Source organism: Panthera onca, chromosome A2 (genome assembly GCF_046562875.1).
Source record: "Panthera onca isolate mPanOnc1 chromosome A2, mPanOnc1 haplotype 2, whole genome shotgun sequence".
In the NCBI taxonomy this organism is placed as follows: Eukaryota; Metazoa; Chordata; class Mammalia; order Carnivora; family Felidae; genus Panthera; species Panthera onca.
Window position 1 is genome coordinate 81368908 of NC_138340.1, and position 14419 is coordinate 81383326.

Below are 14419 nucleotides of genomic sequence, written 5' to 3' on the forward strand. Positions count from 1 at the left end.
GGGCGGGGGGCAGGGCTATGTGAAGGGCCGCAAGGACTGCGCGTCTCCCAGGGGGCGCACTGGGGTCCGCCGCTGTCCGGAGGCGGGCTGGCCCTCGCTTCGGCCCGGGCCCCGCCCCACCAGGGCCGAAGCCCGCCTCCTTCCCGGCTGCCCCGGGCGGTAGGGGCGTGGAACTTCGGGTGCAGCCCCGGCCCCTCCCCCCCCACCTCTCCCGCGGTTGCCGGGGCAACGCCGGGACGCGCTAGCCCTTAGCTCGGGCTCCGCGCCTGATACGCGAGGCGCGGAAAGCAGGCGGGGAGTTTCAGTGGGGCCTGTGGTCATGGCCTCGCTACGCACTGCCAACTCCCGGCTGAGGAACTACTTCAAAGAGAACTACATTCCTCAGGTCTGCGAGGTACTGGAGCCACGTGGCGGCGGAGTTACCAGAGGGGAGAAACCGAAGATATCTGGGAGGAGCTGGGGTTTAGCCGCAGAGGGAGCGGAGGGATTCTGGGGCGGAAAGGGACAGGATGAGGTTAGCCTTGAGCAGGGTGGCGATCTGGGCTGAAGATCAGAAAGGAGAGGACAGAGGGAGGTGATGGTGGCTGAAAGGGGGGAATGGGTGACCTAACTCGGGGAGAAAGTACAGGGTTCCGGAGCAGAAACCCCAAACTCCAAACTTTAAGGTTTGGGCGCATGGGGCGCGAGAGGGGCCTGAGGACAAGAGAAGTGCGAAAGCAGTGCCCTAGAAACAGAGGAGGAATATCCGAAGAGTGTGGCTTTATGAAGAGAGAGGGCAATAGTGCCACCTAAGGTGAGGTATAGTGGATTTGGCACACGGTGAGCCTGGGGTTTCAATGGAGTGGTGAAGGCAGAAGATAGAGACCTCTCGACGGAAGGTAGCCGGCCCTTTGTGAGGGGAAAGACCCCACCACCGGGATTGCCTTAAACAGCAGACTGTTCCCTACCCCCACCATTATAACAGGAAGGGAGGAAGGAGGACAGGAGAGGGTGGATAGGTTTTGTAGTTTTGGGGGTAGGAAGCCAAGAAAGTTCTCTGGTGACTTCCATTTTCTCTATAAATATTTGGTAAGATATTTGCTAAGAATTATATGTTTGGGTGGAGTTGGAGGCTGCAGAAGGGGTTTTGAGCAGAAATAAAGTATGTGGAGAATGACAGGGAGAGAGGTCTAGCTAGGGAAGGAAAGAACCAGGCAGTATTGAGAGGCCCGCTTGGGATAATAACTCCTATACAGTTGGGAGTGCAATTTGGTACAGCCTTTTTGGATGGTAATTTAGACATATTGTTGATCAAACATTTCATTTCTAGGGATCCACTCTAGAGGTATACTCTCACATGTACCCAGAAAGCTGTCCAAGGATATTCATTATAGTGAAAATCATAAAGAACTTATATATGAATGAGAGAATGGGCTAGTATATAAAGTATATGTGTACCTTTTCAAAACAAAAGCCATCCAAGACACATTTAAAAAGAAGGGGGAAAAAATGCAAGTTGTCCCAGAAGTGTCTACAATTGACTCTACTCATATATTTATGTGTCCATATCTATCTACAGTTAAAACAATAACGCATGCATAGAACATATTGCAACACTATTGACAGCAAATGTTTGTTTTAGGAGAGAACCCTAATTTTTTGTTCTATATAGATCTGTATTGTTTTAGTTTTTTTCTGATGAGTTTGATTCATGTTTTACTTCAATTATATTTAAAATATCTGGAGAGCATGGTACTCATCTTCCCCATTGTGTGATTTTTCTTAAGCAGCAGTCAGTAAACCACATGTAGATACAGCAATAAGAGTTGATTTCAACCAGGATAGGTGTTTGCCAGGCATATAGTATGGAAGGGCAGTGGCAAAGGAACTAAGCTTTTCAGAGTGCCTGATGGGCCAAGGAACTGGGTGGGAAATGAGAGTAGGATGTGAGATTGATCTATGGGCAGAAAGTGAAGGTTCCTAAGGAGTGAAGAGGTGTAAAGGGAGTAATTGAGTGAGGGAACTGGAAAAGTAGGAGGTAGGGATCAGGAAGTGGAATATTTGTATTTAAGATTTAGGGCAGAGTGATGACTCAGTCCAGGTTGGCTGTGGAGTAGGTAGCAGAAGTGGACTTGAGTTGAGGGTCAGGGAACATCAGGGAAGTGATAGCCTCTCCTCATCTTGCTCTCCACTTGCCATAACACTCAGAAGCTGCCAGAGTAATCCCTGGCTCCTCCTTTGGGTAAAAGCATCCTTTGCTCACCAGCCTACCAGGTTGCTTTGCTCCCAGAAGAAAGAGGCCCTCAGAAGTGCCCTTGGCCTAAGGTGACATTCTCATGACTCTCAGGAGTCCTTCACTCACTTCTGCTACCATGTTACCAATAGGCGCAAGAGAGCAGTTTTCTGGGGGCTCACACTCCCACCTTAACTTGGTTAACCCACTAACCCCAGGAGACTATTAGGATAAATCTCATTGTGCCTTATATTCCTGCACAGCTATTCATCTAATCCAATTTGCCAGGACTGGCTATTTTCCAAAACCCATCTTCTACAAGCTTTGGAATGTGTGTGTGTGTGTGTGTGTGTGTATACACACACACACACACACACACACACACACACACACACATACACACACATATTATCATGGATTCTCTGTGTATTTAACCTCTTCTGAACTTCACCTACCTATCCTAAATAAAACCTGGATATCATTTCCCTGAAAACCCTCGCATGGAAGCTGATTTAAAACAAACAAAACAAACAAAACAAAACAAAACAAAACAAAAAACAAAACCCCTGCTTCACTTACTGGGCTACTGATTCTAATTGATGACGGTTTTCATCAGTTTTAGAAAATTGTGGATCATTTCAAACAATGCTTCTACCCAGTTCTCTCTACTCCTTCTGGGACTCCAATCATAAATATGTTAGGTTTGGTTTTTTTGTTCTGTTTTGTTTTTTCCCTATTTTTCTCTTTGTACTTGTTTGGATATTTTTCACTGATTGTCTTTAAGTTTATTGATTCCGTTTTATGCTGTGTCCAGTCTACTGTTAAATATATCAAATGAGTTTTTAATTTCAAACAGTGTGTTTTCCAGTTTTAGAATGTCAGTCTTTTTTTATACATTCCAATCAAAATTCTGCATCTTTTCATCCATTTTGTCTACCATTTCCTGCTTTCATTAATATGTTGTTATTTTAAAATCATTGTTAAGATGAACAACTTAGAAGTCTCACGGAATGGGGTGATTGTTTGAAACTGGGTTATGGGTACACAGGGGTTCATTATACTCTTGTTTACTTTCTCTGTGTTTGAAGTTTTCTATAATAAGAAGTTACAAGAGAGTAATGGCTGGGTGTTTTTTTCTCATAATGTATGTAACTAGGGATGGATGGAATAATAGGTTTCATTTGGCTGTATAGTCATTTTCTATTTGCTGTATCAATTATCCATTGCTATGTAATACAACTATAAAACTTAGTGACTTAAAACAGCAGGAATCATTTTGTTTGCTCAAAAATCTGAATTCTGATAAGGTTTTTCAGTTTTTCTCTGCTCCATGTGGTACCATCTGGGGTGATGGACAGGGGTTAAAGGTCCACTTTTATTTTTTAATTTAATTTAATTTAATTTAATTTAATTTAGTGTGTGTGTGTGTGTGTGTGTGTGTGTGTGTGTGTGTTTGCCACTGTGCAGACTATCCCCAGCAAGCCCATGGGCATAGAGACTTTCTCTGATTACCTGCCTCCAAGCCATTATTGCTGTGGGACATGAGACAATGATGGCCCTTGAAGTTATCAAGGCAGTAGATAAGAAGTCATCCCCTGCCAGCAAGGTCCCAAGTCAATGGTATTGAAGCATGTCCTCTAAGATCCACTTTTAAGATGGTTTGCTCACATGCCTGGCCAGCTGGTGCTGGGTGTTGGCTGGGAGTTCAGCTATGTCTGTGAGCCGGGAGGCTTGGTTTCTCCATATGGGCCTCTTCATGAGCTGCTTGGACGCCCGCACAGTATGGTGGCTCAGTTCTAAGAGCAAATGTTTCTAAAGAGAACCAGGTATGTTCAATTCAAGTTCATTAGGTAACTTATTTTTTTTGAGCAACAGATTAGGCTCTTGACACCAGCCAGCCTTTTTTTCTTAGGGGATGGTAAGTGTGGTAAGCTAAGGAGGGTACATTAGATCATTCCATCAGCAAATATTTGCTGGGCATCTACCATGTGTTAGTAGAAAATACCTCAATGGCTTTAGCCACTTGCAGCTGTGAATTTGAAGCTGTTTCTAGCCCAAACTTTTCTCCTGCATTCTCTGTGCATTTGTCTATTTGGGTGTCCTATAAATACATACATTAAAGAAATAAAAATAAATAGGTGAAGTTAATTTAAAAAATTGTTAATGCTTATTTATTTTTGAGAGAGATTGTGAGTGGAAGAGGTGCAGAGAGAGCTGGGACAGAGGATCTGAAGCAAGCTCCGCCCTGACAGCAGAGAGCCTGATGCAGGGCTCGACCCACAAACTGTGGGATCCTGACCTGCGCTGAAGTCAGACCCTCAGCTGACTGAGCTAGCCCCGGTGAAGTTAATTTTAATATATTTTAGAAAAACAATCTGTCCAGAATATTATCATTTCAACATGGACTCAATGTGAAATCACATTATGTCTTAGAATTGGATGTGTATTTTACACTTACGTCCCATCTCAATTTGGACCACCATGTCTGAAGTACTCAGTAGCCATGTGTAAATAGTAGCTACTATATTGGACAATGCAGGTCTAGAATGTATTTACATATTTAATAAATCAAGGAAAATTACCCCGACCCAGAAGTGATCACTGTGTCTCTAAGTAAGTTTGTTCTTTTCAAGAGCACAAAGCTTCTGGAACTTCAGGGAGAGTCTGAGTGGCACAGTGAGGGTAGAGGGGCTATAATGGCCAGTCAGCTTGGTGACTTACAACGATCAGTGGAGTCACACATAGGACAGCTATTCTCACATACACCAAAGGAAATTGATGTCTAGGTTCAAATCTTCAAGAATCACCATAATTAGATTTTATTGTGAAAATGAAAGAAGTGATGAGAGCATTCTATCAACTGAATGTTGGGTCTCCCCAAATTCATCTGTTGAAACCTAATGTTCCATGTGATAGTATTTGGAGGTGGGGACTTTGTCAGTGATTAAGTCATGAGGCAGAGCCCTCATGAGTGGGATCAGTTCCCTTATAACAGATGCCCCACAGAAATCCCTTGCCCACCTATGATGTGAGGGCACTATGAGAAGATGGCCGTCTATGAACCAGGAATCAGCTCTCACCAGGCACAGGATCTTCTTGTACTTTGATCTTGGACTTCCCAGCCTCTAGAAATAAATTTCTGTTGTTTGTAAGTCACCCAATCCATGGTGTTGTATTACAGAAGCCCTAATGGACTAGGAGACTAGGTCATGGACTAACTGTTGAAATGACTTATTTGTTTTAAATCACAAAACGCTCTATATCTGTAGCTGAGAAGGTCTCTAGGGGAGACTGGGGGACATGAATGGAGATTCAACAAGTGGCCTTGCTTCTGTCTTTCTGAATTTATCATTCCTTTGGGGTTCTCTCTTTGGACACTGATATATCTGCCTCCCTAATCCTATCTAAATGAAGTCTGTCCCAATAAAGGACAAGTAAAGTGTATGCAAAATCAAAGATGGCTAGTGTCTTTGTCTGCTTGGGCTGCCATAACAAAGTACCATTACACTGGGTGGCTTAAACCACAGAACTTTGTTTTCTCACAGTTTTGGAGGCTGAAAGTCTGAGACCAGTGTGCCAGCATGGTGAGGTTCTGGTGATGGCCTTCATCCTGGCTTGCAGGTGGCTGTCTTCTCACTGTGTCTTCACATGGCAGAGACAGAGAGCAAGTTGTCTGGTGTCTCTTTTTATAACAGTGCTAATCCCATCATGAGGACCCAACTCTCACAACCTTACCTAACCCTAATTACCACCCAAAGGCCCCATCTCCAAATATCATCACAACGAAGACATGAATTTTGAGGGAACACAATTAGCCCGTAGTGGCTAGTAAATGTAAGAAAATTAACCCCACTGACAAAAACAAAATGTAGATGAAATGAATTACTGTTTTCCACCTGTCAAATCAAAAATTTTATTATTCTCTGTGTTGGCAAGGTAAAATGGACACTCACATTGGCTGTTAATAAGAGTGTAAATTGATAAGACGTTTTTAGAAAGCAATTTTGAGATATGTATGAAGAGCTTCAAGACGCACCTTCTGATTCTATATTCTTCTAGAAATCTATCCTGAAAAAATAGAGATGAAGATATGTACATTTCATCATTATTAATAAAAATTAATATTATATCCTATAATTTTTAATACTGGGAAAAAGAAATAACCCAAATGGCCAACCATTTAGAAATTATTAAACATTTATGGTACTACTTTTTTTCTTCTTCTTTTAAAAAAAATTTTTTAATCTTTATTTTTGAGAGAGAGAGAGAGAGAGAGAGACATAGAATCTGAACCAGGCTCCAGGCTCTGAGCTGTCAGCACAGAGCCTGATGCAAGGCTCAAACTCACAGATCGTGAGATCATGACCTGAGCCGAAGTCAGACATTTAACCAACAGAGCCACCCAGGCACCCCGGTACTATTTTTTGCAATAGATTATCAACCAACCTCAGTACATGATGGTTTGAGAATTTTGGGGAGACATGGAAAAATGTTCACAACATAATGACCAGCCAAGGAAAAAAAAAGATATACAAAAAAAAAAAGAATATACACCAATATATAATCCTGATTTTAATGTGTACAATTATCATTTTAAAATTTAATTTGTTAAAAATATATGCACTGAGGAAAGAAACTAAAATTTTTCTTAGAGGTTATTTCTGGTTGGCAGGATGATGGTTGAGTTGTATTTTCTTCTTTGTATTTTCTCTGAATTTTCCAAATTGCATAGATCACATGTTATTTTTATAGTCAGAAAAAAATGTTCATATATTAACTGAAATGCTGGTCTAACTGTAGTAAAAATGCCCCCTTTTTTGCTTTCCCATACTATTAGCAAATAAACTAGAAAGCAATAAAGAAAACACAGGGAGCATAAAAGCGTTTATTACTGGGAAGTGCTGGTTTCTCATCCCAGGTACAGCTGGTTGGCCTGTTGCAGACCTGCGTCTGGTCTCCCTGGATTGAGCGCCCTTTTGCCTCAGGCCACGTACATGAGGTCTCCTGGATACCCCATTTCCTAGATGGGCCAGTCTCTGTCCCAGCTAGCACTGTCATAAAACCCTCTTCCTCAGGTTCGGTTTCCAGATAGCCCTGTGTGTGCCTAATTGCATACTGACAGATTTCCAAAGGTTTGGTTTTGTTTGGTTTTGTTAGCAGAATCCCAGGGTTCTAACGACTCCTACAAGGAACACTGTATAGCTGGAGAAAGGGCATCGGGAAGAAGAGAGCTCGTCTTCTTCCCCTTATACACTCACCCTACAACATCAAAGAGCAGCTCTGCTTTTATCTGGATATATTTTGGGATTCCCATGAGGTTGTTTTGGGTTTTTTTTAAGATTTTTTTTTTCTGACTAAAAAAAAAAATGTATTTGAAATCACTGTGACCAATCACCATAGTTCTGTCAGGAAAATGGTCTCTTCCTTCATGGTTCATGTTCTCATGTGTCTTTTCTTTCCCTCATGGGCAACCAGTATCTAATATGGCTTCCATGCAAACCTACATGTATTGTTTGTGCAAGAGGTACAAACATCGAGATACAGAATGGCTGTGGGTTTTGTTTTTTTAGACCATGGAGTCAAGTACTTTGTAAACTTTAATTTTAGGTTTGAAGTAAATGAACTAATTGATCAAATACTTGGAAATCTGTGCAATAAGAGATTTACTCTCTACATACTATTTTTAATTCAGGAAAAATATATTTTAGAAATTCCACGTTTTTAAAAAACATCTGCATGTGGACACTCAGAGCCTGCACCTAGATAGAATTGTGGGAAAACTGAGTATTGTCTTCTGATTTCTCACTCACTAGATTCTCTCTCTGAGATAGTTCTTAGAATTCTGAAATACTTCATCCCACTACTGTTGGAATCTCCTTCCTTGGAAATATTCCTTACAAAAGACATTTGTATTTTAAAAGGTATTAAGATAGCAATACACAATGAAGCCTTATTATTTTTGAGAGAGCGAGAGAGAGAGAGAGAGCACAAGCGGGGAAGGCAAGAAAGGGAGGGAGACACAGAACCAGAACACAGGTTCTGAGCTGTCAGTACAGAACCTGATGCGGGGCTCGAACCCACAGACCGTGAGGTCATGACGTGAGCCGAAATCGGATACTCAACTGACTGAGCCACCCAGTGGCCCCAACATTGGCAATAATATTTAGAAATCCATTTCTTCTTCAATTTTCTACTAGGCAGAAGTCAGCATGGTCCCAGGATGGGTGAGATACTATGGGTATAGTGTCTACCAAATTAGTAAACAGCTGTACATAGCAATTGTCTCTGAGAGCAGAGAAGTGCTCTGCAAATTGTTAGCTCAGATTTCGGTTTAACATTTAGTTTGCAAAACTAGATATTCCCAGCAGAGGGCGTATTTAAGTTACAAATCAAAATTTTTTTTGCAAAGTTTTCTATTTTTAGAAATAAGTGTGTTTTTTTTATTTTTATGATTTTTATTCATCTTTTATGCTTTATATTTCTTTCATGATAGCTTCCAATTTGTATTTTGAGAATATTGCATTTATTTCTAAATTACATAGATTCTGTTACCGGGGATTTTTTTTTTTTTTTTTTTGGAGTTTATTTATTTTTGAGAGATAGAGACAGAGTGTGAACAGGGGAGGAGCAGAGAGAGAGGGAGACACAGAACTCAAAGCAGGCTCCAGGCTCTAAACTGTCAGCACAGAGCCTGATGCGGGGCTGGAACTCACGAACTGTGAGATCATGACCTGAGCTGAAGTCGGATGCTCAACTGACTGAGCCACCCAGGCGCCCCTGGGGATTTTTTTTAGGAACTAATTGCTGCAAATATTTACTAGAGATGCAAGAATCAGGAATTATTGAATATGGAGCAAGAGACCGCCAGCCAATGCAGGAGAGAAGGAACTGATCTATTAACTCCTTTTACTGGACCTTGGGGATAGACGTATCTTTTGAGGGCAGTTGTTTGCTGCGTTCCCTTAGCCCAGTCAGCCAACTCACAGATGCATTTCCAGAGGCAAATTTGTGGAACACTTAAATAACCAAAAAGTATACAATGATTATTTCTCCAGTAACAGTTTACTTATTTAGGGATTAAACAGCTGGTGACCACCAGCAGGTATCAGAATCCATTGTCTTGCTCTCACCTCACGGAGACTGGGTCTCCTCACATGTCCCACCTGCCTTAAAACCCCTCAGGTTCTAGTGTTGAGGGACATCTTCTCTCGCTGATGTTCCTCCTGAATGGCTGAAGCCAGCTGACCCTTTTAAATAATCTTCAGTATACTTTGAGTTATAGAGTTTCTAAAATAAAAAATTGACACCTTCTATTTAAATGTCAAGAAGACACAGAAACTCTTTTGTTCTCAAATTGTTAACTTAGTAACTTCTGTAGAAACTGATTAAGAGTTCCCCTCCAATGACACAATAGCATGCCAACTCCATTTCTACCATAATGGGATGGCAAGAATTTGTGAGATGTCACTTGGAGCTTGTTTGCAAGGGGAGGGAGCTAGAAGCGACTTTGAACAGAGACTTAAACCTTATTCCTAAGAAAAGGGGTTTCTGTAACTGTGTGATTCTGACATTGCATTTTTATTTTTTTTTATTTTTTTATTTTTTAATGTTTATTTTAGAGAGAGAGAGAGAATGGGGGATGGGCAGAGAGAGAGGGAGACAGATTTGAAGCGGGCTCTGCGCTGACAGCAGAGAGCCTGATGTGGGGCTCAGACCCACAAACTGCGAGATTGTGACCTGAGCCAAAGTCCGACGCTCAACCGACTGAGTCACCCAGGCGCCCCTGACATTGCATTTTTAAAAGCAGTCTCATCTTGGGGTGCCTGAGTGACTCAGTTGGTTGAATGTCAGTCTCTAGATTTTGGCTCAGGTCATGATCCCAGGGTCGTGGGATCAAGCCCCATGTGGGGGTCCCCACTGGACATGGTGTCTGCTTAAGATTCTCTCTCTCTCTCTCTCTCTCTCTCTCTCTCTTTCTCTCTCTCCCCCTCTCCCTCTGCCCTTTCCCCACTCATGCACATACATGCTCTCTCTCTCTTTCTCTAAAAATTAAATGAAAAATTAAAAATAAATAAATAAATAAAAATAAAAGCAATCTCATCTAAAACAAATAAGGTGAAAACTATATGTTGATTTTTCTACCATTAATTTAAAAGAAGAATGTCTTTCTAGTTTGCATAAAAATAAAATATTTCAAGGGGAGCATGGGTGGCTCAGTCAGTTTAAGGGTCTGACTCTTGATTTCGGCTCAGGTTATGATCCCAGGGTCCTGGGATGGAGCCCCATGTGGGGCTATGCGCTGGGTGTGGAGCCTGCTTAAGATTCTTTCTCTCTCTCTCTCTCTTTTCTCTCCCCCTCCCTTCCCTGAACGTGTTCTCAGCATGCACTCTCTCTCTTTAAAATAATAAAAAAAAAAATGAATAAGGGAACAACCAAATAATAAATGAATGAATGAATGAATGAATGAATAAATAAATAAATAAATAAATATTTCCAGATAGTTAACGTGAAAAAACCCCTCGAGTTCTGGAGGAAGATATACATGCAAACAATTTTGCATGAGTGCAATGCTATGGGCACGGGAGGAGCCCTGTGTTTGTAGTTTAAAAACCTTCTCACTTTATGTACCACCTGGCCCTACTTTGCCTCATCTGTGAAATCCAGAAATAAGAACATAACCTCTAAAAGTCAAGGTCAACTCTAGTGGGATTTTGGGAAGCAAAATGAACTGTGACTCTCTGATGTTTGGCTGTCTGCGACATTTGGCCATGTGACTGGTCTTGCTGGGGTTTGCTTCTGAATGGCCTAGAGAAGTCTAGAGGAGAGAGGAAGACCCTGTCCCAGGTCCCAGTATAAAATTCTGGCTATGTCTGCTTCTCTCTCATCAGAACCCTTTACTCCAGCCAAACTGGTCTCTGCCCCTGAGGTGTTGCTCTTGCCAAGAGAAAGACCCTATTTGCAAACCATCTGCTCAGTACTTGCTACCTGGAAGTTTCTCCCACTGCCCAGGGCCTCACAAGGCTTTTGTAATCACTTTATCTCTGTACTGGGGAAGCAATTGATTTTTGCATTGCTACTTAGGCCCTTAGTATATTTTACTATATTTATCTGCAGTATCTGGAAAGTCAAATAAGTCTTGCTCCCTTGAGTATCTAAGTGTCTCATAGATAATTACTACTTTGCTATTTATATTTAAACTATTGTTCTATCAAGTTCTCTCTCCTAATCCTTTCCCCCAAATGTATTTGTTCTAATCTCTTCCATCAGGCTTGGTATAAAGTCAATCTCTCTGTCATCACACTGGCCTCTGAATGGTACAAGGGAATAGTTTTGAATTTCTTTTCTCTTTGGTCAAGTATTTGGCTCTACAGGAGGTGATGATTATCAGTGAATGGCTTGTTACCATAATCATCTATGGAGTGTTTATTTTATACTAGAAACTATTCAAAATACTTTTCATATATTAGCTCATTTAATTCTCATGATAGACCTATGATATGTGTACCTTTATGATATGTATAGGGAAGGAAATAAGAACAGAGAAGTAATTGTCAGAGCTTCCCCACTGGGAGATTGCAGATCCAGAATTTACAGCTAGTGGAACCCAAGCACTGCATTATCTTGCTCCTGGAAAGATGGATGGTAGTTGAAAGGAGTAGAAACAATGGTCCTGGATAAACCCATGTTTGTCATCAGTCCCCATACATCTTTCAGAATATTTGAGAAAGACTGGGGACTGAGTTAGACAGAGCCAAAAGCAAGTGGAAGATTGCACAATTATTTTGTGAAAATACAAGCTTCAGAAAGCCAATTTAGATCTTTTTAAGTCATGGTGTTTTTTGTCCTTGATTGTGTAAGTTTTTACTTAGAAACCTAGCAATAATAATTGCTAATTAATAATAATTAATGTGTTTTTGACAGCCAAACATTCATCTTGTGGGAATTTTGCATAATTTTGCCTCTGCAAAACTAATGGTTTTGCAATTTTTATTTTCATTGGGCGGAAAAAAAGCTAGTGATTCACTAATTATGTTTTCTTATTGGCAGATAGCTATACGCTGTTTACACATTAATATATAAAGCCTTAGCCTATTTTATTTTGCCCAGTGGGAAACTGAACAATGAGATATCTTGTGCAAAAAGTGAACATTTGAACTATGCTAGTTCCATATGCCTTTATTATCATTCCAGAGACTTTTCCTCTCAACTTGATTTGACTTCTGCAAGATAACTTTTCAGGAGAAGTAGTTTCCTAATCTGTGGAACGTAGAAATATAAAGAAGTAATTTTTTGTATTCATTAATCAGATCCCAACTTTCTTAAAAATCACCTCAAGGCACCAATCCTCAGACTTCAGTGTGTAGAGGAATCACCTGGGGAGCTCATCATAATGCAGCTTCCCAGGCCCCATCTTCAGAGACCAATTCACTCCCCAGGTGATTCCAATGCAGATATCCTCAGGATGCCAGAATGGAATGCAGGATGTGGTAAGTGCGGAATGGAGAAACTCAGCACTCTGGGGACTCAGGCACAGCAGTGCCAGAAAGCAGATGGGCCTTTCATGGGACTATTCAGGGAGCTGTCTGAAGTCTGGCTTCCACGTAATAGAAGACTTCCGGCCTTGGGTAACAGAATGCTATTCATATCCATCTTGCAACTGTGGTGAGAATCACTGACCTCCTGTGCAATTATATTCTGTAGGTCTAGGGGAGAAAGAAGTCAGTCAGCAGATGGCTAAGTGCTCACTGTGAACATCTGGGGTGGGGCTCGGTCAGGAGGCAGAGCTGGAGAAGGAGAGACATGTAGGTCTAACCACTTTGCCGTAGTCTTGAGGGCTGGGTTCTCAGCCTGCAGCCTGCACACTAAAAGGGGGACATGGAGCTAATTGCAAAGGGAGAACTATGTTGTGCAGGGTCCAGTCAGGGGAAATTATCCAATTTCTTCCTTCTGGAAGAACACTATGAGAACTGCTAAGAGACTAAGGCAGGACTTCCAGGCCTGGATCTGCTGACACTTGGTCCATGGAGGTGGGAAGATCCCTGCATGACCCAGTGGGTGAAATTACTTTGTTCACAAGTGAGTGAGCAGGAAAAAAGCCAGTGAGAATAGGCCCTCTGTAAAAGAACGGCCTCTCCACCTCCACCCCCAGTCCTGCCCCATGCACACTAGACCCTGCCTGCAGGCAGTGAACCAAAATGGCAAAGAGAAATGTCTAAGGAGGATTCCAGGTGGTTTCTGTGGGATGTGTGCTGTAAACTGTTTTCTCTGCCTCAAATGGAGAAATATTCTCCATTTTGGGAAAACTCAATGTGGAAAGTAAGATGGCAACAGCTTTCTGAGTTCATATATGTACTTTAATTTTTTTTTTTTAATGTTTATTTATTTTGGAGAGAGAGAGAGACAGAATGCGAGTGCGGGAGGTGCAGAGAGAAAGGGAGACACAGAATCCGAAGCAGGCTGCAGGCTCTGAGCTGTCAGCACAGAACCCGACGTGGGTTCAAACCCACAAACCCAAGATCATGACCTGAGCCGAAGTCGGACGCTTAACCGACTGAGCCACACAGGCGCCCCTCATATATGTACTTTAAATATCCAGATCCAGTAAGCCATTTGTTTCCCACCTTTGTGAACTATGCTACAAGCTTGCTTTCTTTCTTCTTTCTTTTTCTTTCTTTCTTTCTTTCTTCCTTTCTTTCTTTCTTTCTTTCTTTCTTTCTTTCTTTCTTTCTTTTTTAAGTTTTATTTATTTAAGTAATCTCTACACCCAATGTGGGGCTTGAACTCACAACTCCAAGATCAAGAGTCACATGCTCTTCCAAATGAGCCAGCCAGGGGCCCCATAAGCTATAATTTTTCAAATATATGTTCTGTAGATGTTGTGAATGATAAAATACAAATTTTTTAAAAAGACTCTTTGAATTTGTAATAGATTTTGAGGGTGGATTTTCTCAATAACTTTTGTGGTTGGGTCTGAAGAGATTTTTGACGTTAAAAAGGAGGACTTCATACTAAAAAGGGGTAGACACCACTGATCAAAATATCACAACTGTGTCTTCAATTTGACTCCAAAATACCGCCCATCGAATGTAAAACACTGAGCAGCAACTCCATTGTGTCATTTACAATGGATTTTTTTTTAAGTAGTAAAGGTGAAACTTCATTTGTTAGACTTTTAACAAAATATGAACACTGGATAAATAAAGGAGT

At 41.4% G+C, this 14419-nt stretch overlaps 1 protein-coding gene across 2 annotated transcripts in view; it reads left to right on the forward strand.

Moving 5' to 3' along the window:
* The first annotated feature begins 143 nt into the window (after positions 1 to 143).
* Positions 144 to 14419, forward strand: part of FBXL13 (F-box and leucine rich repeat protein 13) — a 210341-nt gene continuing 196065 nt past the window's right edge. For both annotated transcript variants that reach the window (XM_078442538.2, XM_078442539.2), the window contains exon 1: positions 144 to 394. In XM_078442538.2, the coding sequence (XP_078298664.2) occupies positions 320 to 394 (75 nt within the window). In that variant the 5' untranslated portion in view covers positions 144 to 319. The remainder of the gene's footprint in view (positions 395 to 14419) is intronic.